General features: G+C 39.4%; 1 protein-coding gene across 1 annotated transcript in view; it reads right to left on the bottom strand.

The window, feature by feature from the left end:
• The window catches only part of PCDH11X (protocadherin 11 X-linked), a 508,255-nt gene that overhangs the window by 247,529 nt on the left and 235,336 nt on the right, over window positions 1–25,390 (bottom strand). Inside the window, 1 exon segment of the mRNA XM_040614703.1 lies at window positions 13,434–13,505. Within this exon segment, the coding sequence (XP_040470637.1) occupies window positions 13,434–13,505 (72 nt within the window).

The raw sequence follows: 25,390 nt of genomic DNA on the forward strand, positions 1-25,390 counted from the left end.
GAATGAAGATTACTGAATAAGGACCAGTATAAGTGTATGGGTAGTTATTGAAAAACATTTCAAATACTCCTACACTCACCTTATTTAAAAATATGGTCTCTCAAGACACTACTTAAGTAGAATGGGAATTCACCTATCCAAATTAGGTGGTAGTTATATTTTGCTCCCACAATTCAAAAAATGTCTTCCAATGAATCTGGTACCTGAGTGCAATTGATACACTATTCTACATGTGCAGTGTCAGTCACATTCCTAGGTTTCTAAAGCAAAGCAGGATCATCAAAAAAGGTAATGAGAGCAATTTCTGCTAAGTTCTATCAGTGAAGCACAGCTATAGGTAAAACTTATCCCTGAAGACCTAAAGTACGCTGCCATGAGGACTGAAGTAATTCAGCAAAATACATAGGATGAGTTACCTGCAATTCCTTAAACTAATACAGAAGACACAGGGCTTCACAAAGCTATGGGACTGAATTTTAAAACAAACAAACAAACAAAAAACCCAACAACAAACACCAAAACCAAAAAAAAAACCTACCCACCATAAAAAATAATAATTCTGGAGTCTGTTCTGAACTTCATCTGTCTCTGAGTGTGGAGATACGGAAGAGGGAGTTAAAGACTGCATGGGAACAGTGCAGAAGACAGGCGGGGGAAATCTAACAGCAATTTTTCTGCTTCAGGAAAGTGTACTAGGCAATGTTTTTAAGATGTTTCTTAAAAGCAAAGCCCCACCTCCTCTTTAGGAAGATAACTAGGAACTGTCTTTCATCTCACTGTTCAGTAGTTTGGTAAGGGCAGGAACAATACACAAATCACTTAAGAAGCAGCTGAGTTAAATCACGTTTGTTTGCAAAACTGAAAATCTGTCAAGGTCTGAGTACTGTTTTGTAAGATATCATTAATGGATTTGTAGCCCACGGAATAAATATCACTAGGAAGTAAAGTAATATTTGAGGAATATGTGAGAAGCAACTACTTCATATGTAGGAAAAGAATTCTTCAGTAAGTGCCCATCTCACAGCTCTTGCAAGCATTTCCCAGCTCCTTCTATTAGCTCTCTCTAGGTAGTTCCAGCATGTGGATTTATTCCTTATAAAGATTGGTTTATGTTCTGAGGGTCAAAAATCAGTTTTTCTCATTCAGGGAAAGTGCTATAAAAAAACTTGATAGAGAAGTTGCCCGAACAGAGTGCAGTTGTCAGGCACGACTGGCTTACTTTACAATGGCTAGCAAGAGAGATTCATTCCTTCTAAGGAGAAAACAGCATTTTTCCATTAAGTGAACTCTTGTATAATACAGCAGCATATCTCTGCTGCTCAGAGTCTACACAATACTTGCTATCCCTGTTTCCAACCGAGTTGTTTACTTTCGCTCAAACCCTCAACTTGGCAGAGCTTGTGAACAGACTGCCACTCTGCCGAGCACAGTTGCACAAATATGAAAGAAAGAAGCAATTCAGAAGGAAGTACATCTGAAAGGAGATAAAATAGTGATGGCATGATTATTTTTATTTTATCAAGTTGCTGTAAAACTGCCAAGCCCAGAAGCCTACCATTTTAGCTGTGTTCTGAAAAAGAAATGAATAAAGCAACTTAGTCCCTTTCAATGCTCCTGCTTAAAAAAAAAGTTCAGATGCTTCTGAGTCACAACACTTGTAAATCCTGAAATAGAAGGAATGAAACAGATCATAAAGCATCATTACTTTAACTTAAACAAAGACCTGTGTGTTAGACATATATATGAAAGCAGTTACAAGAAAAAACAATCAGAATTTAAAAGCACCAAGAACCTTGTTCTCGCTGAGACCTGCCTGCCTTGTCCCATCACCTCACAGGCAGGTTGCTGAACAGGAAAATAAAATCGGTGGATACAAATCATAAGGATCCACTGTGGATAGCAAAGGTTTTATGGATCGTGAGAAGTGATCCTTAAAGTTCAAAATCAAAATCTGGAAGAAGAAAATTGTAACATGCACATGACAGAGAATCACTTTAAAGACCATGTTTTCCTATAGGGAAAAGTGGAAGAAAAGAACGGAAAGCCAGCGAAACACATGAGAATGGACAAACAACTTTAGCATTCATCTTTGATTAAAGAGAGTGCACTTCTTTTCAGAAAAGGAAAAGAAACCTACCCAATTTTCTAGAGGTCTTAAGTAATGGCATTCTCAAAACAAAAGAAGTCACCAGTTTTATACTGCAGGGTTTTTTCCACAAAACAATGAGACACAATTTGCATAAAGTTAGCAAACAGAAAAATGAGGTTTACTCCGTGTGTTTCTGTCACTTTGCTTACACCGGTTACGGGCAAGGCCCACCACTGACACACCTGTTAAAACAACCCTACAGTCTGTGGAAGGCTGCCTAGGCAGCTACAAATGTGTGAAGTGAGAGAGAGCAAAATACATAAAAAGGCTGAATCCATGTTAGAAGCATTCCGTACTGCATGTTGATCCATCAGTTCTGGCCATTATCCTGATGAAAAGCCATCACAAACCACCGTAAGTGTAAGATGTACATCCAAGCTGTGGGCCAGACAACGTGCTCCCTACACTTCCCACTCTCTAACTGGTCAGTGCTGCTACGGGTTCAGCCTGTGTTTCTTTCCCAGTAAAACCAGGGACTGGATGCTCCCAGTCCACAGTTGAATTGCACGGGAATACCTGGAAAGCTGTTCAAGATCCTCCAGCAAACATGCATATTGCATTAAACATACAGAATAAAGAAGATAGTATTTTATCATGTTATCTGAACGACAAACCCAAGAACTGCAGCAATTTGTAGAGTGAGAATGTAAGTGTAGAGTAGAACCAGATAAACAACCCAGTACTAAAAATGTCCCTCTATAGTAAATCCTCAGGAAATTGTTAGTGCTTCAGATTAGGACGATACTGCGCTGAACATCCTGAACTGCAAAAATGAGCAACTGGAACTAACCTTGGCCATTGCAATAACTCATTACGGGCACCTCAGGAGAAGAAGTTTCCACAAGTCGTGGCAACCTGACTATTTAACGTGAATCTTTGCCCAAGAGTGAAGAGGAATTTAGAATAAAATCCTGAGGGAGAATGGCAGCACAAAGAGAGGGCATGACAAATAAAACAAAGTGCAATTTCTCTTGGTTCACAGTTTACACCATCCATATCACAGCCCTATAGTGAAATTCATCACATTACAAAGTACTGTGTTGCTGGTGAAAATTTATGGATTTAAACCCAAAGCAGTAGAATACGCATCTTTTCAGAGATGATGAATTCTACTACAAACACCAACCACTGTCATAGTGTTTGCAACATTAATTAATTCCTTTCTGGGTCTGAGCTACTTGTAATATCTGTTAAGAGTTAGAAAAAACAGCATAATGCACAACAATTCTTTTTTGCTATCATGTGGTATTTGAGAAAGCATAGAGGTATTTCAAAACAAAGTAAAAATGTAAAGTTTTGTTCATAATTTTCCAAACAACAGTCCTGGTCTGCAGCACCATCTACTATCTGGAACCTGGCATTCTTTTCTAATGGTATTTTCCCTAATATAATTTCATGAATGAATACAAATTTTACAAATTTGTTTATAAAACCATGGAAAAATGTTGTAGGAGCCTTCCAAATGAAGTTTATACATAGGAAGAATTATACATACCAAAAAACTATCTGCCTTCATCAGAGTTAGCTGCTAAACAAAGGTATTTTCATTTTTAAGAGAGGAGAAATACTGTATTATACAAATCTATTTTAGGTATCTTCAGACTTAGCACACGCACCCTGTTTGTCATCTGTGTCTTTTCCAGCAGGCAGACTGCAGGCTGGATACACCATTTCAGTGGCCATTGATTCAAGGCCACCACCACGTTTTTGAGACCCCCTGTAATTTGCCTCCAACCGTTACAAAAGCTTGTTCTGCTGGAAGATGACAGAGCAGGCTCAGTCAGATGGACAAAATGGCTTGGAATCATATGGCTTGAAAATCAGTAAGTTCACCTGCTTTGCAGGGATACAAGATGGGAGAACATGTGACATGAGATCTGGAAAGTCTTATTTGTTGAACTAATAATGACAGGACACAATGGCTTCCCTGCACATTGCACAGACACTTCAATGTAGCTGATGGGGCACATGCAAGGTGGTTGGGTGGCCAGGTTGGGCTCCAACATTCCCAACTCAGCAGCAGAATTTGTAATCAAAAGCTATCAGAATAGGCAAAACCTCCACAATTCCTTCCCCCTTCCTATCCCTTTTTTGCAATCCCTTTTAGATGAAGGTAAGCAAAAACCTTAACAAGAAGCACTGCACAATGTTGCTTGCCAGCAAGCCCATGAGGCACTGCTTGAGGAGCAAGAAGTGTTGGTCTCCAAGGCCAGTGCTGCTCTGGGTTAAAAAACCTCAACACGGGCACTGTCAGCGGCACAGCACCCAGCCACTCTGAGTGGGCACCTGTCTCCTCACACTAATTAATACACATGCTGTAAATGCTGAATATAATGTGATAATTTTCCCTTATGTGCCTTGTTATTTATTGGATTCTTTCTCAAAGGCAGATGGAGAGAACAGTGGTGTTAATCTCATCTGGGATTCAAATGGATACATAATATCCATTACCTTCGAGCCACTGGGGCACCAAGTTTGAGTATACTTGTTTCATATGCAATGATTTGTAGCCAAAAAATTAATTATCCCATAAAATATCCTTCAAGAAGAACAACTGATTTCACAGCTCAGAAACCAATTGAGAGGGTAAGTGACTTGGCAACAGCAACCCAGAGCCACCGCCTCCACTACGGACACGCAACAATAATCCTATAACTCAATGGACTGGTGCAATACCTCATTTCAGTTACCTACATTCAGTCCAAAACTATTTTCAACATTCAGAGACATCAACTGTAGTTTGGTCAGTGTGTACTAGGGGCCCTAACAGCATTTGTAAATAATCTGTCCCTCTTACCTGAAAGCTAACACTGGGTTTCGGTCTTCTTCCATTATGATCAATAGTAAAGCAAGCGTTCAGCGTTAGAGAATCATGACCCCAGGATGGACGCCTCCAGGTGAGCAGCTCACCTGATGCATCTGGTGTCTACTTCTGCTATTCCCTGTGACAAGACTTGCTGGCAGTGACTGTGTTTAATATCCAGCAACATAAAATTTGCACGGCTCATTCATCAGGACGGAAGATATTATTAAACACTGTGAAAGTTTACAGTAATAAAAATCCAATCAACCAACAACAAAAGACACTACCACCAAATAAAACCCACCACCACCAAGAAAAAACATTAAAATTTTCCTAAAAGTATAGTGTGGAGAAGAAAAATCTCAGAAAATTAAGAGACAGTTGAAAGCCCACCACTTCCAAAAGCTTTCCCTCACTCACTCTTCAAAGGTCCACGCTGATGCCAATGTGATTTTTAAGGTTTAAAACAGAAGACCAGAAAGGTTTTATTATGTTCATGCTTTCTGAAAGCCTTTCAGACCACTTCTCTTACTCTGGGATGCATAAATACATCCGCCAGCTGCAGCGGCGCAGAGGATGGGTCTGTTCCCACTTTACATCACAGCTAACTGTGCTGCGAGTGAGGGCCAGCTGGACACTGGAAAAATGGACACCTCAATGAATCATGTCTCATTTATGTTTTCTGCTTTAAGATTTATGCATGTTGAGCACCGCTCAGAGCAAGTAAGTTACAGTCCAATGCAACTTAATGATTTTGCTACTTGGTGTTTTCTCCTAAATAATGGGGACATCTCCGCTTTCTCGCCAAATGGGGGTGATGGCAGAAGAAATACTGTGAGGAGGAAAGCCATTCTGAGCCTCCCCATAGATAACTAAAGGCACCTCAAAGACCTCATCTACATTTTCTGAAAGCGGGTCTGTGGTGATTTACTTAGACGCTGACAGGGCTTTCCGCATCTCACGAGATGAAGGAATAGCTGTCTACCTGCCCTTTTTAAATATTGTCATTGGATATTTCACTACTGAGTACCCCATCTCCTCCAACTCAGCATATGGTAATGGAGAATAAATCAACTGCCTGCATCGAGCAGTACAGCTCCCTCCTGTAGCTCCAGCGTGACGCACACTGAGAGCAGGCTTTCTGGGGTTACCTGTTTTCATGCACACTGGGCTAAATTTGCAGGTGATGCTCTACAGCTGAGCTTCCCACTCCTCTTACCAATTATTTTCTCATTTACACTGCTGCTCAAGTCTGTAATAACAACACTGACATGTCAGAAGCAAGAGGAAGGAAAAGATTTAACAGCATGAGCCAAAGAAATTAGGTAGACAACATCGCTGGCATGGTGGACAAAAAAACAAACAAACAAACAAACCAAAACCAAAAACCAACCACGAAAAGATGTTCTTCAAAGTCTCAGTGAATGACTTAGAAAAGATTTAAATATTTGATGGTAGCAAGGACCTGAAACCTTTACTGTCCCCCAGCTTTGCACTCAGCACCTTTGACATTTGGGTTCTGAAAATACATGTAACAATCTGACAAACACACAACTGCTTGTCCTCAGAGGTACAACCACCAAAGTGACTGCCCTTCTGCTTCTGCACAGCTGAATGCCTGGAAATGGACCTTGCAAACTGTATGGGAACTGTCTGTAGAGTTCTCTTTCAATTAACAGAACTGTAGCTTAGGTCAAATTGAGAGTTTTTGATCCTAGAGTCATGAACTGGTCTGGAAAACAGACAAACTTAAATGAAATGGGAATTTTTCCTGCCTTTGTAATTGTTTCCCCTGATGAAATCAATAGCAAATTCAGTGCTCACAACTCTGGTATCCTGCTTTTTATTTTTCCTTATTTTCTCCAAGTGACTTTTCAGCTACATTAGCTACTAACTCCCAATGCTCATATGCTATAAAAACACTAGATCTTGGGGGAAAAAAATGTATTTATATATGTATTTATATAAAGCCTGTTAAATACACCAAAATCTTACTAGAGCAATAAAAAGAGAGGTCTTCCTTTTGGCTAGGTTATCTTAGCAACCTACTTTACTACAAAGTCTTTATTTAATTATAATTTAGTTTTTATTTGTTAAGATCTTGTAATTAAACTCCACTTCTTTTTAATTTAGAGTTTAATAGTCCCAGTGGCCCAATACACGCTGATACACTGTTTTATATATGGCATGTTGGTATTCTTCTATTCCATATTAACCGGAAAAATCAGGGAAAACAATCACTAGACAGGAAATGGTTAATGCCCATTTCCACTTAATAAATTGCCTTTCCATTAAGTGCCTTTCCAGAGCCGTACCCTGACTTCTGGATGCATTAGTTGTTAGAATGTCAGGAATACCTTACAGATTATAACCCTGAAACACAGCAAAACTGAAATACTGCTGCTATCTGTGAGAAGCCAGGTTTGTACCTTTTGGCTGCCAGGTCCTGCACTAGCTGCTGCTGGAAAGATTAAGTGTTTATAAAGGTATCCACTGTAATTATTTTCAAAGCGCAATAATGAGTGTGTTTTTTTCCTTAAGTTTCTTAATCAAATACTATTTTGTTCCCGCTGGTAATCAAATTAGACCAAAGCAACTCTCTGCTTCCAGTTGCCTTCTAGCTTGTCAGACCTCCATTTTAAGAAACACACACACCCCCACCCCAAGTTTTAAGGTTGCAGTGTTCAAAAAGAGTTGAGATATTTATGCAGGCAATTCTAATTGTATTTAGAATCCCTGCACCTTCTACTCAGTTGTGGATTTTTATTTTTAAAATTTATCAAGTTTTTTGTGTTAGAATTTGGGATTTAAAACTAAAGTTCCATTAAATAAGAAATATACCTGAGGTATATGTAAATTTCAGGCAACAAATAAAATGGGAATATTTTGAGCACAGAGATTCTAAACATTAAATATAAGCAGGGTGTAACTGGACTGCATAGATCTATTTAGGTGACTGGTTTGTATCTAAGCTGAAGACACCAAATCAGAAATAAAGTTTCAGTTCCATTCTGACTTTCAGTGATAGGAATCCTGAAGGCTGAAGCTGTGAGCTAAGTAAACAGAGCACACCAGGACTTCATGAAAAATAACTCGGCTCCCACCAACTGTGGGAACATAATACGCACAGAATTCTTAATAGTTGCTTCTCTTCAAATATTTAACCATGGTTGTTAATATTTCTTCCTAATGTAAGATACCCTGTTTATGATTTTTTAAAAAAGAAAACTATTTTATTTTTGACACTTTTTATAACAAGATAAAAACACAAGCAATATTGCAATATATCTCACTGGTCAGTAAAATCGGGGTCTATACTAAGGAGCTTAATAATACACATTAGAAGCATAGCAGAGAACATGTTGGATGATATTTATTATCAGCAGCTCCTTGCCTGCATGCAGGAGGTGGACTCACTGCGCCCCTTCCCAGGGTGGCAGGCGAGGGGAAGGAGGAGAGTGGCCGGCTCACCTAATGAGACGTCTCTGTCGGAGGGGGCTTGGAGACTTCTCTCTCCAAAAGTCTCTTTCTTGCATACTGAGGAGGAAAGTGTGGCTGCAGATTAGAGTACAAAACTGATGAAAAGAACAAGAAGTACTGCACATGGCTCTTGCCGGGTGTTTAGGGGGAACCAGAATTACATGACTTGATTTACTTTACAAAAACTGATTAGTAAACCCCCCCGTGGATTTCTTAACTATACTGTGGAGGGATATAAGATTAGTGTAGCAATTCCCATTGTCAAACGTATTTACTGTTAAAATATTGGATTAGTGATGTTGTTATCCACTGTTCCAAGATTATAAAGTGATTCTTTAAAATTCAGCAGAAAAATACTATACTCTATCATTTGCAATTAAATTTCGGTCTGAGTGTTTTTCCCTTTCCACAAAAAGTAATTCTGCTTAAAAGGAAAAAAAAAAAAAAAACAAAAAACAAACCCAAAACCAATACCCAAAACGTGCAAATCACACAAACAAAGAGAAAATAAAACTACAGATGCAAAAGAGGCAACAAATTATTTTCCACTTCTGCTTTTGAAGAGATAAAAATGGTTGCACTTGGTCCGTATCTCTACCGCTCCTGCTTGACATGCTCCTTGCTGTGGCAATGCACCACTATCACACCAGGTGCCAATAAAGCCATGTTGGTGGGAGATGTTGCTTATTTGTAGGTCATATGTGAATAGGCACTACCTGAGTGTTGAAAAATCTGAGTCCTTGGATATTCAACCCTCACAGAGAACTTTGAGAAGAGCTGTAAACCTTGAGGGTCATCATTGTCTGGGTTTCTAGTTACAACGTGGACTGTGAAAGAGGAAGAGCATGAGGAAAGCGGATAAATAAACGTATTCATTAAAGTAATTATGCTACATTTGGGCCAGGAAAATTAATGCAAGTGTACTCTGGCTTTTTAATCTTTGTCTTAAGTGAATGAGAGCATTTGGGAGTTCTTACAATTAATAAACAAATAAAAAGCTACAGCACTAATCGAACACTTCTAGGAATCACTTCTATGCAGTATTTCAGGCAGACAGATAATAGATAGTAATGTAACAGTCACCAAAAAAAAAAAAAAAAAAAAAAAAAAGACAAAAGTTTTAAGTTTTAAATAAGAAACAGTCTGCAACTGAAGAGTGGGAGTTTTGCTGTATCTGCCATAGTGGCAAACCTCACTATTTGCCACTATTTCAGTTTTATGAGTTTGCCTCCTCATAATTTAGAATAACAAAGCCATTAGTTTCTGCATCAGAATCATCATGATCAATATTATTTCATGCTATTAACACACAAAATTCAGATTTCAAAACACTGTCAACAAGTTCAAAAATTTAAACAATTACAGATTACTTTGATTTTAAATTGTCTTGTTTCTAACTGACTATAAAAATAGAGGCTATAAATATGTAATCTTAACTGCACTAGCTCTGAACAGCCTTGACAGGGTTTATCAGCTAAATGTTTAATCAGGAAAAGCAGCAAAAAAAGCATAACCACAGGAATACATGGTATTTAGCATTTAAATAAAGCTTGTAAACCGATGACAAGTCTATTTGGGCAACTACTACCACACATGTTCCTTATCTGCAAAGGTCTTGTCCCGAATTTATCGGAACGAGTCTCTCATATTTTATTTTCCAGGCAGTAACATCAGTTTCCACTCATTGAGTCCACAGAAAAAGATACAGAAAACTGCAAGTTAAAAGGCATGGCCATGAAAAAGAACTCCCATGTTGTCAGTGTCATATTGCTCTAGGAACTTATTAAACCACAGTCAAAAAAAAATGAAAAAAACAAAGCAGTAAAGACAGGAACAAACCCTACCAGCATCAAATAAGAAACGAGCCTGACAAAGCATCACAGTTCTTCATTTTTGTTTGATTGAACAGTTCCGTTTCAAAATTTTTAGCTACCTGGCTGCTTCCAAGATGAAACCTTGAACAAAGGCGTCAAATGAGAGCCACGACAGTCAGTACGACATAAAGCCTTCCCTCCCTCTGCACAAAAAGCACCATTTCATGTTTCCCCCAGACTATAACATCTGTGTGAAATCGCCCGACCGCTAACAGGTACCAGGTTCTGACCTGGTGATACCAGGGGCCAGATGTGGTACTTTCTGCTTCACTGACCGTTTGGCCCTGGACACTGAAACTGTGCTTTCAGCTATTTCGTCCACTTTCTCTCTTGATAAAACACATCCCACAGCAGCTCTCAACACTGAACAGCAGTAAGTGGCCCAAGAAAATGTAATGATTTTTTTACTGCTATTATTAAGTAGATAAAAGTAGAGAGTCTCTCCCTTTGAGGTGCAGGGGAGGGGGAATCAGAACACCTTCATGTAAATACCACCTTTTTGTAAATAGGAGTTGGTTTTACTTATGGTTCATTGTAGCAGCTTTTAGATGTATTTCTCCTCCTTTTAGAGTTGGGAACCATTTGCTTTATGAGCACCATTTGGATCATTTGCTTGTTGCTCATAAAATAGACAAAGCTTTTATCCATGCCATGAATTTTTACTCACTTTATACAAAATATCTAAGGAGGGATTTACAGGGGCCAGAATTACATCCATGAAAGAATTAACATCTAATTTAATTTTCTGCTACAGTAATGGTTCCAGCAGTTTTTTATTTTGTTGATTACATTTATTCTCTCCACGAAATAAAAAAAACATATTGGTGTTAGTTTCTTTGTACGTTATTTAAAAAAAAAAAAAAAAAGGATTTTTTTTCTGCAAAAATGAATAGGAATGACAAAAGCATTTCATACATTCTAATCTGCGTAGTTACTAAGTAAAGCAGTGGCAAACACAGCTTTCAGAAGTGCTCCAACAGCACAGCAATGGGCTGTGTATGGGGGAAGAACAACGATTCTCACCAGCACTGGGACAGTGCAACCGAGTATTTCTTTGACAGCGCTGCTGGCAACAGTCACACAAGCCACCAAAGTGGTTGCAAAAGCTCACCTCTGTCACCCACGTTCGTGAACCAGAGCCTCCCTAAACAACCACCACAGCACTGAGCTGCTTCAACTCCTCCTCTCACAACTCAGCAGCCAAAATTCTGTTGTGTGCCAACCAACTACAGCCCAGCCCCAACGCCAAGCTCTCTGCCTGCTCTGCAGCACATGCTGTAGGCAAGGAAACAGGAGGAGCCTGTTAGCCCTCCCTTAACGATTCATCAGCTGCTTTGCAGTAACTGCTGGAACGAAGCACTTCCCTCAACAGTTTTGTTCTCGCACATAAAGAGTTACTGTCTATTAGTAGCTATGGACCACAGGCCGTAGCAAGCTCCTGTGGTGCTGCACATAAACATTACTGATTGCAGACAGAGATCAATGCAGTCTTAACTATTGTGATTAGCAGCTGCCTGGGTAGAGGTGTTTGGAGGTTTGGCCATGCAGTAGCTGGAGACAGGCATGGCACAAGCACACCTGGGAGCCTTTTATATAAGAAAGAGGGAAGATCCTGTGTTTTGGAGAGTAAGAGCTGAGAGATACCCCTACGATACAAGACTTACATGTTTACAGGTAACTATCTTCTTTCTCTATGTAGAGATGCACAGACACAGATACCCTGTATTTGTGATTACAGTGAGGAATTTACCATTTGTGAGTTACTATAATCACTCGTATAGATTTTACCATGAAAGCCGGCACAGGTAGCATTGCAACTAATACAAAGAATGCACTCAAGCATGAACAAAGGTAGCAGTAACAGACAGGTGGATTTTTATTTTACTATATTTTTTTATTTTTACTTCTGAATTCCTATGCTGTGTCTGCCACATGCTTCTGAAGCAAACACGCCTCTAGAACAAGCCGAACTTCCAAGATTCATATATGTAGTTTGTAAAAACTAGAGACTAAATTGGAGACTATTTGTTTGGGCAGAGTGCTTACAGTCTGAAAATATGAGGCAGAGCCTACACAGGCTGCAGTCACACTGTAATTACTGATCAGAGGTTGCTGCCTCTGCCTCGTTCTCTCCGTCTTTGCCAGGAAACTCTCAGCTTGGCCATTACAGCTATAGATTCACTGCTGCCTTTAGCAACAGGTGAACCCTGCAAAGCAGAGGTAGGTGTTTCTGTCAGGAGGAGGCACCATGCCATATGAATCACAGATGTGATAGCTGCTGAAGGAAAAATGCCCCTCCGACCCCAACCCAAAAAAAGCAGCGATCTTCCCCTAGGAATCTGCAGAAGCAGCTTGACTCTCCCCATTGGCCTTCCCGGCACCCTACTTCATCCCAGCCCCACTCCAGCGCCTTCTCTTGTACAGACCCAATCCTTGTCCTTGGAACAGCAACAGCCAGTTTCACCTACACTAGAAACTGGTTTTTTCCTTCCCTCCAGTCACCTCTGAAGCTGCACATTTCAGTGTGCAGTACAGTACACTGAAACACGGGCAATAAACAGCAAAAATGGCTTTGAACTCCTGCACGTAAGAAATTTACAATAACTGAATTGCTCAAGTAAGTACAAAAGTGCAAGGCAAAAACTTCCAAACCCACTTTGCATTAAGGAAGACTGCATATTAATAACCCCATTTCTGTAGCTCTTTTTGCATGATTAAGCATTGCTTATTTTTTCGTTAAATCCTTATGATGAAAGGGTTGATCCTTCAAACCTTCCTCCCAAAATTACAAACTTCCACAAAGTTATTTTCTACACCAGGAGACACAGTTTATTGACACTCCATTCAAAAAGTGGTTTCTTTTTATAAAGTTCTGCACTGTTTTTTAATAACATAAAGAATAAAAACTGACAGCAAGATAATCCTGGCATTTCTCCCTTAGAAAAAAGTCGAGACTTCAACTAAAAAGACACTACCAATAGTCTGGGCAGCCAAACACCAAAACAAATAATTTTGATGTGCAATGCCAAGAACTGCAGAGCTACCTGTTGCAGCATTTCCTTAGAACCTCAGATTAATTCTATTAAGAAATACAGAAAACATGACCAGAAAAGTTGTTCCAGCCTACCTGTGGCTGAGTCCAAGGCTCCAAGGCTGTTTCTTTCAAAGGAGTCTGTGGCCTTCCCATTTCTTTTGTGTGCTTTTAGGAGAGAAAAAGTATGCATCAGTTATATGTTCAACCACTCTATCAGCATTCAGCATTAATTTATCTTGAGGGAATAAAACAGTAAAGTATAAAATTAATACAAAAAAATAGTGACATCATGACTGCATACATTTGGAGTAAACTGTAGGTTTGGTATTTTTGCAGCTAAGTAACTTAATTTTTATAGAGTTGTTGTAACTTGCAAGGTGTGGGGGTTCGGAATTTCATCTGTGTGTGCTGATAAGAAAACTCAGACAAAAAATGAAACTATTTGCCAGAAGAGTAAGGTTCAGCAGCAGAATTTCAGAGGGAACTCAACCCAGTTTCTCTGCTGTTTCCTCCCAGGCTATGAAAGAAGGACATAGACTGCAGTGGAACTAACAAATAGGTGAATTAAATGAAGTATTATATGAATTTTTTTTTAAAGTATGCATTATTTGGCCGGGGAGCCATGTTTTTAGATGAGAGCCCTTGCCTTCCATTAATGCTTATCAGAGCTGGAGCCAGAAGACTGAGTAATTAACCGCTTCTTGTCTCCTCGACTTTACACTACCTTGAAATATTTCAAGATCGACCAAAGAGCAAATCAAAACTCCGTCTCATCAAATAGATTAAAGTAGTCTTCAAAGAAGCAGACTGGGTGACCCTTCACACTTGCCTTGTTTAATATTACCAAAACATCCTGCAATTACTCGTTAATGTCTGTAATTGCTCTGTTTCAATAATAAATACGTAAGATTTTTGAGCACTGGGACTGAGCATTGAATAGCATATTGGCGCCTTTTAATTTTCTCCATATGATTTTCCCAGGGAAGGAACTATACAGATTGCTGCAAAAAATACCGACAAGTCACTCAACTTTTCTTTCTCCCTGCATTATTCTGGTCGTAAACTGGAAACACTTACAATCACAAAAAAAGGTCCTCTGTGGAAATAAGCTATGTAAGTAGTGCCAGGAATTTCCTTCTCCTGAAATACATCATCTCTAATGTACTACCCTTTGGATACGGCCTTTGACAATATGTTATATAAATATTGTCTTATCCAGTTCTCCCATCAGAGTGATCTAAAAGCCCATGGAGACTGCAAGGACTGACTGAGAGACGGAGGGATATGCCATTGGATTTTCTGTCATATATAGTAAAATATCGCCACGTAAAAGGAAATATTTTTTTAAATACAGAATTTGTGGGCAACTTCAGTTAGCATGGAGCATCCACAGGGCTCAGTTCAAAAAACCACCTTATTAAATGGCAATTTTGTTTTGGCAGGTTGGATTGCCTGTAATAATAGATTACAGGCAATCATTTTTACCATTTTTGTTATGTTATAGTTTGGGGTAGCAACAGAACATGACTCACTCTTGAAATAGAACAATAAGTGCATTTCAAAGGAAAAGAGAAATAACCACAGATTTAGTGAACGCTAAACAGAGTTAAAATGAATGCATCTGGAAAGGGAAGGTTGTGTTTTCCATAAATTCAAAAGTACATGTATTCTACCTTATAATCTTTCTTTACATGTAATAATCAAGCATCAAAGGGACCCAAACACATAATGAAAATTATTAAACATATCAGTTGTGGTGCCAAGATAACATAATAATTCTGTATGGGATAACCTGCTAGGAAGTGACATTAAAATCACACTATTTCTTGAGAAATAGCTTTCCTTGGAATTTTACATTAGTTTTTTACACAACACTTGTCCAGCGAGTTCTACTTTAGAGCAAAGAGAAAAAGGAAAAAGCAAGCGTATAAGTACACGAAGAAAAGGGATACCAACGTAAATTTAGGTGAGATGATACTTAAAATGTTTGAGTAACACTTGAAAACCATGCTCTAAATCATAGATAGGACATAATGAAGACTCAAACACCTCTTAACGCTCTTTTTTATAGACTAGCACCTTGTGTTCTTCATTTACTTCCTACTGTTTCCACTACCCAGCACACAAAGAGACCCTTTCACCCCTCCAAAGTGTCAGAAAGACATGACAAAACAGAGCAAGTTAGAAAACAGAGCAGATTCAGGGGCAACTACTAGTCAGTGAGCAGCCTGCATCCCAGAGCACACGGAAGAAAGAAAAAACCAGCAGTAACTGCTTTCAGCCCCAACAGGCTTTCCACACACAGTACGCATCATCTTTCCAGCTCTCATACCATTTTTAAATTGCCATTTCAGAACTAAAGGGATTGAAGTCTAGAAATTAAAGGCCCTAACACGCAGCACAGATCTGATTTGCCATGGAGAACCTGCAAGTGTATTTGCGTTGCCACTTTTCAGTGGAGAAAAACATCTTATGCGTGAGCTGTGACTGCACACAAGATAGCTTACAATGAACCAGCACCTGTCCCACTAACTAGCAGCACATCTGCTGCAGCTTCCACCTCAGCATGCTGCAAAACTCAAATTGTGCAAATACCTGTTCTGAGCTACCTGCTGCTATAGCAATTCTACTTCTAGTATACAAGTTCCCTACTTACCGCTTGCTGAGATAGACATACTTTCTTAATGGATCACCTCACATAAGCAGCACTTATTCACAAGTTCTCCTTTTTCTTTCTTAAAGAAGAACGTGGTAATGACAGACAATCCTCCCGGGAGCTTCTTTTTTCCAGTGCAGATAAAGAAGCTCTTACTAAAAGTGGGGACTTTTTGGAAGCCTTTATCCTTCCATTTTCCTTGAAGCGTCTTCCCACAGCTTTCTACAGCTTCTACAATTCCTCTAAAGAAACAACAGAATATGCCCACAGTCTTTTATTTACGTTTCCTCCACTTCCTCAATTTGATGTTTAAGTTTCACACATAGAAGAAAATTGTACTCATAATGAGATAAAGATGGAATGATTTCAACCTGGATATTACATTATGGTTTCAGCAGTGCCATTAAAGCTCCCTTAGCTCTTGTACATGCACTGATTACAATTTCTCTAGCAGGCAGGCTTGACTTCTGGAATAAATTAGGTTCTTTTCATGTTTGATGAACCACCTGTCACTTCTGTTACAGCCAACTACTGTTTCACAAGCACAGGGTGTATCCAGACAACTGATTCAGTAGCTACCACTCATTCAACAACTTCAGAGATCTTCCCCCCTCTGTCGGAGTTGAGGGACACTCGTTTTGCTCGAAATTATTACCTGACATCCCATATCGTGGCGCCGGTACAAGCACTAGGGAAGGCAAAAGGAGACAGGAAAATCACATAAGGTCTTGCTGTCTGTAAAATTTTCCTTTATCGCAGTAATCCCTTTTGCCCAGAGGCAAATGCAATACGGTCAACTGCTCCCCAGGGCCAGGCAATCCTGTCTATCCAGAGAAAGTCCATTTTCAGGCATTTTCACTATGAAAGAAGTTTTAGTATGCTGAGTCATCACACAGCCAGTCACATCAGTCTTCCACGTGATCACCTAGAAATTACCCTGATCAATTATGTTAGCAATCAATAAAGTCCAGCATAATGGCCAGGTAGTAAAAAGGTTGTGCACAAAATATTTTGCTGGTATTTGGAATTTTCTGTCTAGCTGTAACAGCAAAAGAAAGCTTTAATAGTTAACTAAAGTAGTTATTAAATCTTCTTATAGGGAAAAATGAAATTCATTGTTTATTAGGAACAACAAGTTAACAAACATATAATTACACATGACAGCTTGACAGGTAATATCCAGCCTTCCAAAATCTATCAGAGAAAATAAACTGTAAAATAGATTTTAAGGGTGATGAAAGTTATCATTTTAAGTCAGACTTCATTTTTATCTTTTAAGATACCACAGTGGTGGTCCCCTCCCTGAAATATAAGGAGAAAATCTCTTGTGAACCTGAGACAGTCGAAATTAATCTCCCAACTGCTTGTCCACGGATGATCTCCCTTCTGACGGCAGCCTCCCGCTATGCTGCTCGGCTCCTGGTGTCTGTGCAGGTTAGGCTGATCCATAACAAGACACCGCTAATTTGCTCAACCTGTTTTCTCTACCAGACTCAACTCCATTCTCTCTCTGCCCTAAGGTACTAGCCCAGCTCTCCCTGTCTAGGATCCTGCCCTGCCAGTCCACTGCGTAGGTCAGGAAGGTGGGATGCAGGTGACTGAGAAAAGGAGATGCCCATTCCCTGCGACCCTGCCTGCCAGCCCCCCGCAGAGCGCTCCCTTTGGCCTCTCTCCCTCCACAGGGCATGATGCTCGCAGGGGCCACATCCAGCTGCACCCGCAGGGCAGCACCCTGGTCCCCAGGAGCCAGCAGAGCCCTGCCTCTGCCAAACCTGCTGGGGCTGCATTCCTGGCCACAGGGCCTGCAGCCACCTCCAACACAAACTACACCCTCTAAAATTGTGGGAAAGTTCTTCCTGTTTTGCTGGAGAGAAGTTAAGTTATGTTCAGTTGGTTGGCCTCAGCTCTGTGAGCTTGGGTTTTAAAACAATCATAAAAATTTCCAGTAACTTGACCCATGGATATAATTTTTCACTAGCACTTTTCCAGGCCGCAAAGGAAATTAGTCCAGGCCCTCAAGCTTTTAATTCTAATACTAACTACGGGATCTGTTCAGCTAGGTATCGTCTCCTTTTTGTCCCACTTCCCTATTGACAGATTATCTGCTGTTCTTGAAAGCAAATCTGGATTTATTAGAGTTAAAAATAAAAGAAAAAGTTACAATATGACAATTTTGAATTTATATACTTTAATTTCTGGAAAAGGCCTAAAATTATCTAGACTGACACTACCACCAATAATTCTAATGGTTATTGATTGCCGTGAGAAGGAAAAGCGGACTGAAATTCAAAGATAATATGATGCATTTTTCTATGGTGCCTTACAAAATTGCTATAGCAGCATTAAGATTGTCTGACTCAAAGTGTTCCACTCCTGCACTTTACAGGAAAGAGAAAAAAAAAAAAAAAAAAAGTGCTTTATGAAATTGTCTTTCAAGCTGAAATCCTGTATGGCTTGAAGTGAAATTCAGGAAACAAACAGCAAAACACATTTTGTAAGTAGGATATTAGCTATGTTGCATTATCAAAGTCTGGATGGGATTATGCATGTTTATTTGGGGCAGCTTTTGTCTTTTTTAGTTGTGTTTAAAGCTACATTTTTAGACAGGTACTGTAAATTTTACTATTTTTCTAGCCCACATTATAATCAGGAAATCATGTATACTAATTTCACTGTCCAGGTGGAACATCTTTATTGTCACACTGAGACAGAGAAATGCTGTAAACCTGAGAAAATTATCTCCACCAGCAATGCCTCCTTCTTGCCTGTAAATTGATTCCAGGATTTCAGGTAACTGGATTCCTGCTGTCCTCCCCTTCAGCCTCCTAAGATCCTTCATGTGAAAGGTGAACAGAAGGGTTAATTTAAGTAAAGAAAGTATAATTTTAGGTAACAAGTCACTAGAAAAAAAAAAAAAAAAATTGTTCCACAATTCCAAGCTTTATATAAAGATGAAAATAAATCTGTATGACATCAGTCTACAGGAAAGCCATAGGACAGCTAAAATCAAGAGGTTTGTAAGGATTCATATGTGCGCGGTTTTGCTTTGTGTTGGAGAAACACATCTGGTCTGCTCTTTGCCAAAGAACAAAAATAAGAGTTGAAACTCACAGATTTGTGCAGGTACTGGTGAGGAACCCACAGTCTAGAGCCCTGAAATGTGATTTAGGAAGGACGGAAACAATTGGCTTTCCACATCAAACAGCAACCTGAAATCACCACTGCCGCGACTTCTACACTGTTTTGGCTGTAACAACTGTGGCTCCATTACTGAAAGTATCAAAGCACCCTGTGATGATGCTATACCATGCTCCCAGTGATTCCCTGGCCTAAAAAGCCACAATTTAACCCAGCAAGTCTCTAACGATTCTGCCAACAGGTAGCTTTTATCTTGCAAGTACCTCTTCAAAGATGCAATGTATCACCTAGTCCATATCCAGCCAGCCAGCAATTATACGGCCATTATTTCCAGAGGTGTAGCACACCCACAGCCTCCATCATTTACAGCTCTTATATTATTCCTATAGAAAAATCAGCCCTTCTCCTACTTATTTCCTCCTTTTGTTCCAGTGTATCTATGAGTAAAGGGGGTGCCTGGCAGACAGGGGAAGGGAAGATAAAGGCAGGGTGGGGGGTGGGGGGTGAATAACTACAGCATACTCGGAAAGCTCAGAGTTTTAACAAAGCCTGACATGAGATTTGCCAGATGGTTCTGTACCGGATTGTAAAACTTTAAACTAATCTTCATTTAAGAGTTTTAAGGGCTGTATCCCTCTTATAAAGCCTCTTGCTCTTTTGCCTGGTTGATTCTGGTAAATTATAGATCAGACTTTAGGAAACTGCTTCCATGAACAGCGGCTCCTTAAATCTCAGCTAAACTGAGCAAGAAGATTACATGTTATTATGATGTAGCACAGCAGGATTTTTGTACAGCAAACATAATGATGTAGAGGAGGATAAAACTATCATTCCGTGCAAGGAGGTCATCCATAGAAGAACAATGCTTTTTATATAGCTAGCAAATCCATACATACGTGGTGAATCTTCATGTGGCAGATTTTTTTCCTTAATGGTACTGTAAAGAAACCCAACCATAAGCAAAACCCAAGTCTGTATTTCAAGATTCAATGATCAAACATCTTGCAGGAAAGGAGATGTCATTTTTGAGACATAATTCCAAATATTACTAGAAAAAGTACCTATTTCAAGGGCAATTTTAGGGTAAATGCATCCTATTGGTTTTATGCAAGGAGAAAGGATTTCCTCCGAATCCCCAGTGAAATGTCAGATACCGCAGAGGTATTAAAAATTAAAATGCTCACTAATCTTACAAGTACATATATATATATATATATATATATATACACATTTAATTGTAAATCAAACCCTGTTCACATGGAGAAGCACAAAGCAAAGTCAGTATACCAAGGTGTAGAAATTCTTTCCAGGTGCTGTACGTATTTGTAATCCTGCACAGTATCTCCACATTTGAAATTATAGTAGAAGAAATTTATAGATTTCAGACACTAAATTATGACAAAGTGGGAACAATGGAGACTAAAACCAAGCTCCTGGTAACTAGCGAAAGCAAAATTTCAAAAATCAAGAGACTCAGATCACCACGTTCTGAGATACACAAATCTGACAATAAAATAGTGGCCTATCAATCTTTTGAACAGGTGATACAAACATTTAAGCCTCATCAGCTTTGATTCAGCAACCTATTGAATTTTCTCTCATTTTCTTTTTCTGTACATGATTTTGAATGAAATGTAATGTCAAATGACACCCCCACTCACCCATCCCCTTTCTCTCTCTTTTTAATTGAAATATTATTTCCTGCACATGAAAACTTTGACTTAAAAGCAATCAGGGGTGATATTCACAGGGGTGGTCTTTTCAAAATGTCACACACAGGAATTAGGTTTGTCCTAAAGCTCTCTGTAAGAATATCAGCATTTTGGAATGCCTAAGAAAATGACTATGTATGGGAACATGCCATTGAAGACTGTTGTTCAACTGATTTTATTACATTTATTTGACAATCAGATAACATGTTACACTTCTGTTTTATCTTGCACATCATTACTAACACATTTAAACAAGTTTCCCAAACTTTAGAAATGATAAAAATTTCTTAGCTCAATGAACAGATAATTTTTTTCTGATATAAGAACAGAGACATTCTGACAAATTCAGATTGTCCTAAAGGAGCAAAATTACTTTTAAATTTGATAAACACAGAATTTTTTTCTTAGTTCATACAGGTAAAAATCTTAGCGGTAATAGCTGATAAAAATATGCTCACGCTACATGTTCTGACTTGAAAGTATTTACATATATAAAACTAATGTGACAGTATATGCCAAGGTATTCTTACATCAAGTGAAAAGGGGAATAAAAAAAGAACACTACCAAACAGATTGTTTTAGTTGCCTGAGCTCTACTTAGCTTTTAAAGCACGAATATAAATGTACACAAATCCATTTTGTGACTCCAATATAAAGCATCATGTTAAAAATGTAGTACATGGTAGCAAAACTACAATTTTTTATATTCCTGCATATTTTCTTCAGAGCTGTTAAAATTCACATTTCTTGTTATATCCCTTCATAAAAATAGTTTCTTTTTGTCTATTCAGGAAAAATAGCATAGCCTCTGCCAGTATCCACCTTGTCCAAATGGGGTTTTTTCTAGGGCTTGTCATCTTCTTTCTCTATAGTGTGACTAAGTTATACTTTATAGAAATCCAGCTTCTTATAAGAAATATTTGCAATGTAAATTGCTTTTTCTCTCTAAACATTAAGTCTGAATTGGAGAAAGTTGTTAAAAGCTAAGGCTTCCTAGGTTTTTTGTAGTTTACTAATCAAGCAAACTAAAATTACATTATCGGAGTCGGCCAGGAGCAGGCCAGACCTGGCTGGTGGAGAAAGGCCTGAACAGGAATCTCACACGCCGATTACAGCCAGGAAAGAATGGCTGACAAACCGCTATACTTTAAGCTTTGAAGTGTGGCAGAACTAAGGAAAATGTGCCACCTTAAATTAGATTTTTCCAGAAAGTTGATAAATAGGCTTACTTATAAAGAGCAGCAAGACTAATCTGCAATTCTCCTGACATTAGAGACAACATGATCTATAGAAGCCTTGTTGGATCATCAGCTCTTTTCATTTGATGTCATCCTATTTATATTCCTTACCCCCAGCTGTGACTATTTGTCTTATAAAGTGTTTGATTTTTCTAGTGCATATTGTAGGTTTTAGTATATGAAGCAAAATAAAGTGTCAGATTGTTCTTTGGGTGGCAAGAGTATGTCCAGTACAGGCGCCTGGACCATAAATAATCCCTCAAGAGATAACGATGCATGCTTGGAAATAACTTCTTTTTCTTATCAAGTCTCTGAACAAGTTATTCAGCATGTATCCTAACCTATGGCACAGAATTCAGAGCAAATGCAAACAGTGTAACTTGTAAAACAGGGAGGAACAGGGAAACAGGTGTAGGAGTCACCAAGGGTAAGCAGAAGTAAGAGCAGCTCCACCTACTCTAGGGCAGGTCAGTGCAAGGGAGCCCCAGCGCCCCGCTGGAAGCGAAGGATGTCTGTGGGCCACACAGCACAACTTGTGCAAAATATATAAAAGTCTTTGTATAAGCACAGACATATGTAATTACATACTCCTGTCATTTTTTGTTTTATTTGTGGTCAGGATAGAGTTTGAAATGTCGATATCATTGTAGCAAAACTCAAAGTTTTATTGCCGCCTTGTTAACCAAAAGAAAACGGGGCCTGTCTGCCTCTGCAGCTTCTTCCCTTCTTGGACAACCACACGTCAGCTTCCCATTAAGAAAACCAACACAAAAACACATATTTACTCATTCCAATGGGAAACTGCTAACCACAGATGTCCACAGAGTTCCACCATGTGTTACACCAACCCCATCTTCACTCTACGTTAAGAATCCCTTCTGAGGTGACAGGGAAATCCCACCTTGATATCACGCACTTAGTTGTTTCAAGGGAGGTTGCTGTCAAGAGAACAGTAATACTATTTCAGGAAGAATTATAAAATTCTGCCCTTTATTTTTTTCAGGTAAGCGTAATAATAACATTATGAAATTGTTTCTCTTGCTGACCTACACAAACCTGTCTGCCGATACCGTTGGCAGGAGGAAGCCCACCCCTCCTCTGAGGCCGGGCAGGCCGGGGCCCTGGCGGCGGCGGCATGGGGGGAGGGTGCGGGGACCCCTGCGGCCAGGGCACCCAGGGCCCTGGTGCTCGCTGCCTCCCCAGCTGTGGGAGAGCTCTATGGCAGAAGCGCCAGCCAGGCAGGCTCAGAAGCACTCTCAGTGGGTTTGGAAGGGGTTTGGAGCCGGTTGGTTTGGTTGTTTGGGGTTTTTTTACACTCATAGGTACAAGTAATGGGCCCACCCAGTAGATCCAGAGAAATTATCACAACACAGATGTGCTCTCATTATTGTCTAGACATCATTACAAGATTCCCTGGCCTAGATACTAGGATGGCTTTAAAATTTAAGTACTTAATGCAACTATAACCTTTGGTGCATCTACTACCTTGGCTCTACTCTGACCAGAAAGGTGCTCAGGAGACGGGCAGGCAGCAGCGGCGGAGCTGCCCTGCCCCTGTGGTACCCGTGAGGCAGCAAGACTGGCACGATCGGCAGCCCACGGGGGGTTACACTGTCTCTGCTGAAGCCCACCTCACTGCAAAATGTTATTGCTATTAGTGAGATAAAGTTTAGAGGGTAAAATAATGATCAGAAGTTTTATGAACAAGCTGAGAATTCAGAACGCATGGGCATCGGGGAGACAGAGTGAATCTTAAATAATGGGTGAGGCAGGAGGAGAATTCCAAAAGTACTGAAGAACGCTGGCAAGCGGGTGCTACAGTGGTGTTAAGGATGTCTAAACTTAATCCGGCAAGGTGTCTTCACTTAAGATAAATCAGTTTCTGACTGTCTTCTACTCACTGTATTGTGCCCAAGTCCATGTGCATACCCACCTTCCATTTTAAAGTTTACTTTAATCCAGACACATACTGTTTCTCAAATAACTTTTCTGACACTTTCCATGTTTTCTATTTTATTTCATGTTATTCATGAATTATGAAATAAGAGATATTTATTCCCCTTGGGAAAGGGTGGGGAAAAGATAAAAACGTAACCGAGAACACAGTACCTGAAATCTAGTCTCCCATAAATATATGATTAGATTACTTTAAGCTAGTACTTCCTGCAGTGGAAAACTTTTTAAGCACAGTCCTTCTGTTTTAGAAAAAAACAATAATGAACCGATATTAGGACCAGTCCTCTGGAAGCAGTATTTTCCTCATTTAAAAAAAAAACAGCAAACTAAAGAGCAGAGTCATATACTCAGTCATTTTTAAGGCAAAAGACGACGTTTGTTCCTAATGCCAAGATGACAGACAAGATGCCCTCTCTTTGATAAGATTGGGAAGGAAACTATTGTCATAAATACTCCAGAACACTGAAAGTAGATTTCATGATGGGTAAGGTTAGAATTTGGAAGATACCGTTCAAGAGAGATGCACACTCACACACACTCCCTCTCGCTCTCTGGTTTCCAGAGCCTATCCAGATTTCAAATAGTTCAGATGTCTACGGAAAACTGTATTTCATTTCTGTTATGCCTTTTTATAAAACACACCGCTACATTGTAAAGGATACTCTTCTTAAGCAACACACTGCATAAGTCAAGCTATTTTCCAAATTACTTCAAATAATTCTTTTTCTGCATCTGACTTCCCAGCAGCACGGTACACACATGGGGCGTGTGGAACCTGAGGGAGTGAGGTGATCTGATACCTCAGGTACAAGCTTTGTTCCTAAGCAGATGAATCTGAAACTCCTGGCATTTCAGCAAAAACATTCACAAAGGACTTTTAACGCCGAATCCAAAACATGGTAACGTGTACACATACCTGGTCTGGTTTAAATCTACCTAGTTTGAACACCAAAAATAGTGAAGACGTGATAGCACACACTTCAAATTGAGACAGCTTACAAAGAAATACGGGAAGTTTGGCAAGATTTAAAATTCTGGTGTTTCCACCAAAAGCCTACATGTTGTTAGGAAAAATTGCCAAAATTGGAGTTTCTATTTTCAGGTAGATAAAGGCACAGATACAAACTTAGAAAAAACAAAGATCACTTTAAACCATTCTCTTTTTATCTATTTTATAGAAAAATATACGTTCCAGTGCATTAATGAAAACAGCATCAAAGGAGATACTATTTTTTACACAGACACTTACATGTTTTAAAGATAATGGCCGTTTGCATATTAGGGGGTATCGCTTTAATTCTTCCGGACTATGTATTCCAGGAGTAATTTGAGCTTTTAGAAATAGTTAAT

Source organism: Falco naumanni, chromosome 14 (assembly GCF_017639655.2).
Source record: "Falco naumanni isolate bFalNau1 chromosome 14, bFalNau1.pat, whole genome shotgun sequence".
In the NCBI taxonomy this organism is placed as follows: Eukaryota; Metazoa; Chordata; class Aves; order Falconiformes; family Falconidae; genus Falco; species Falco naumanni.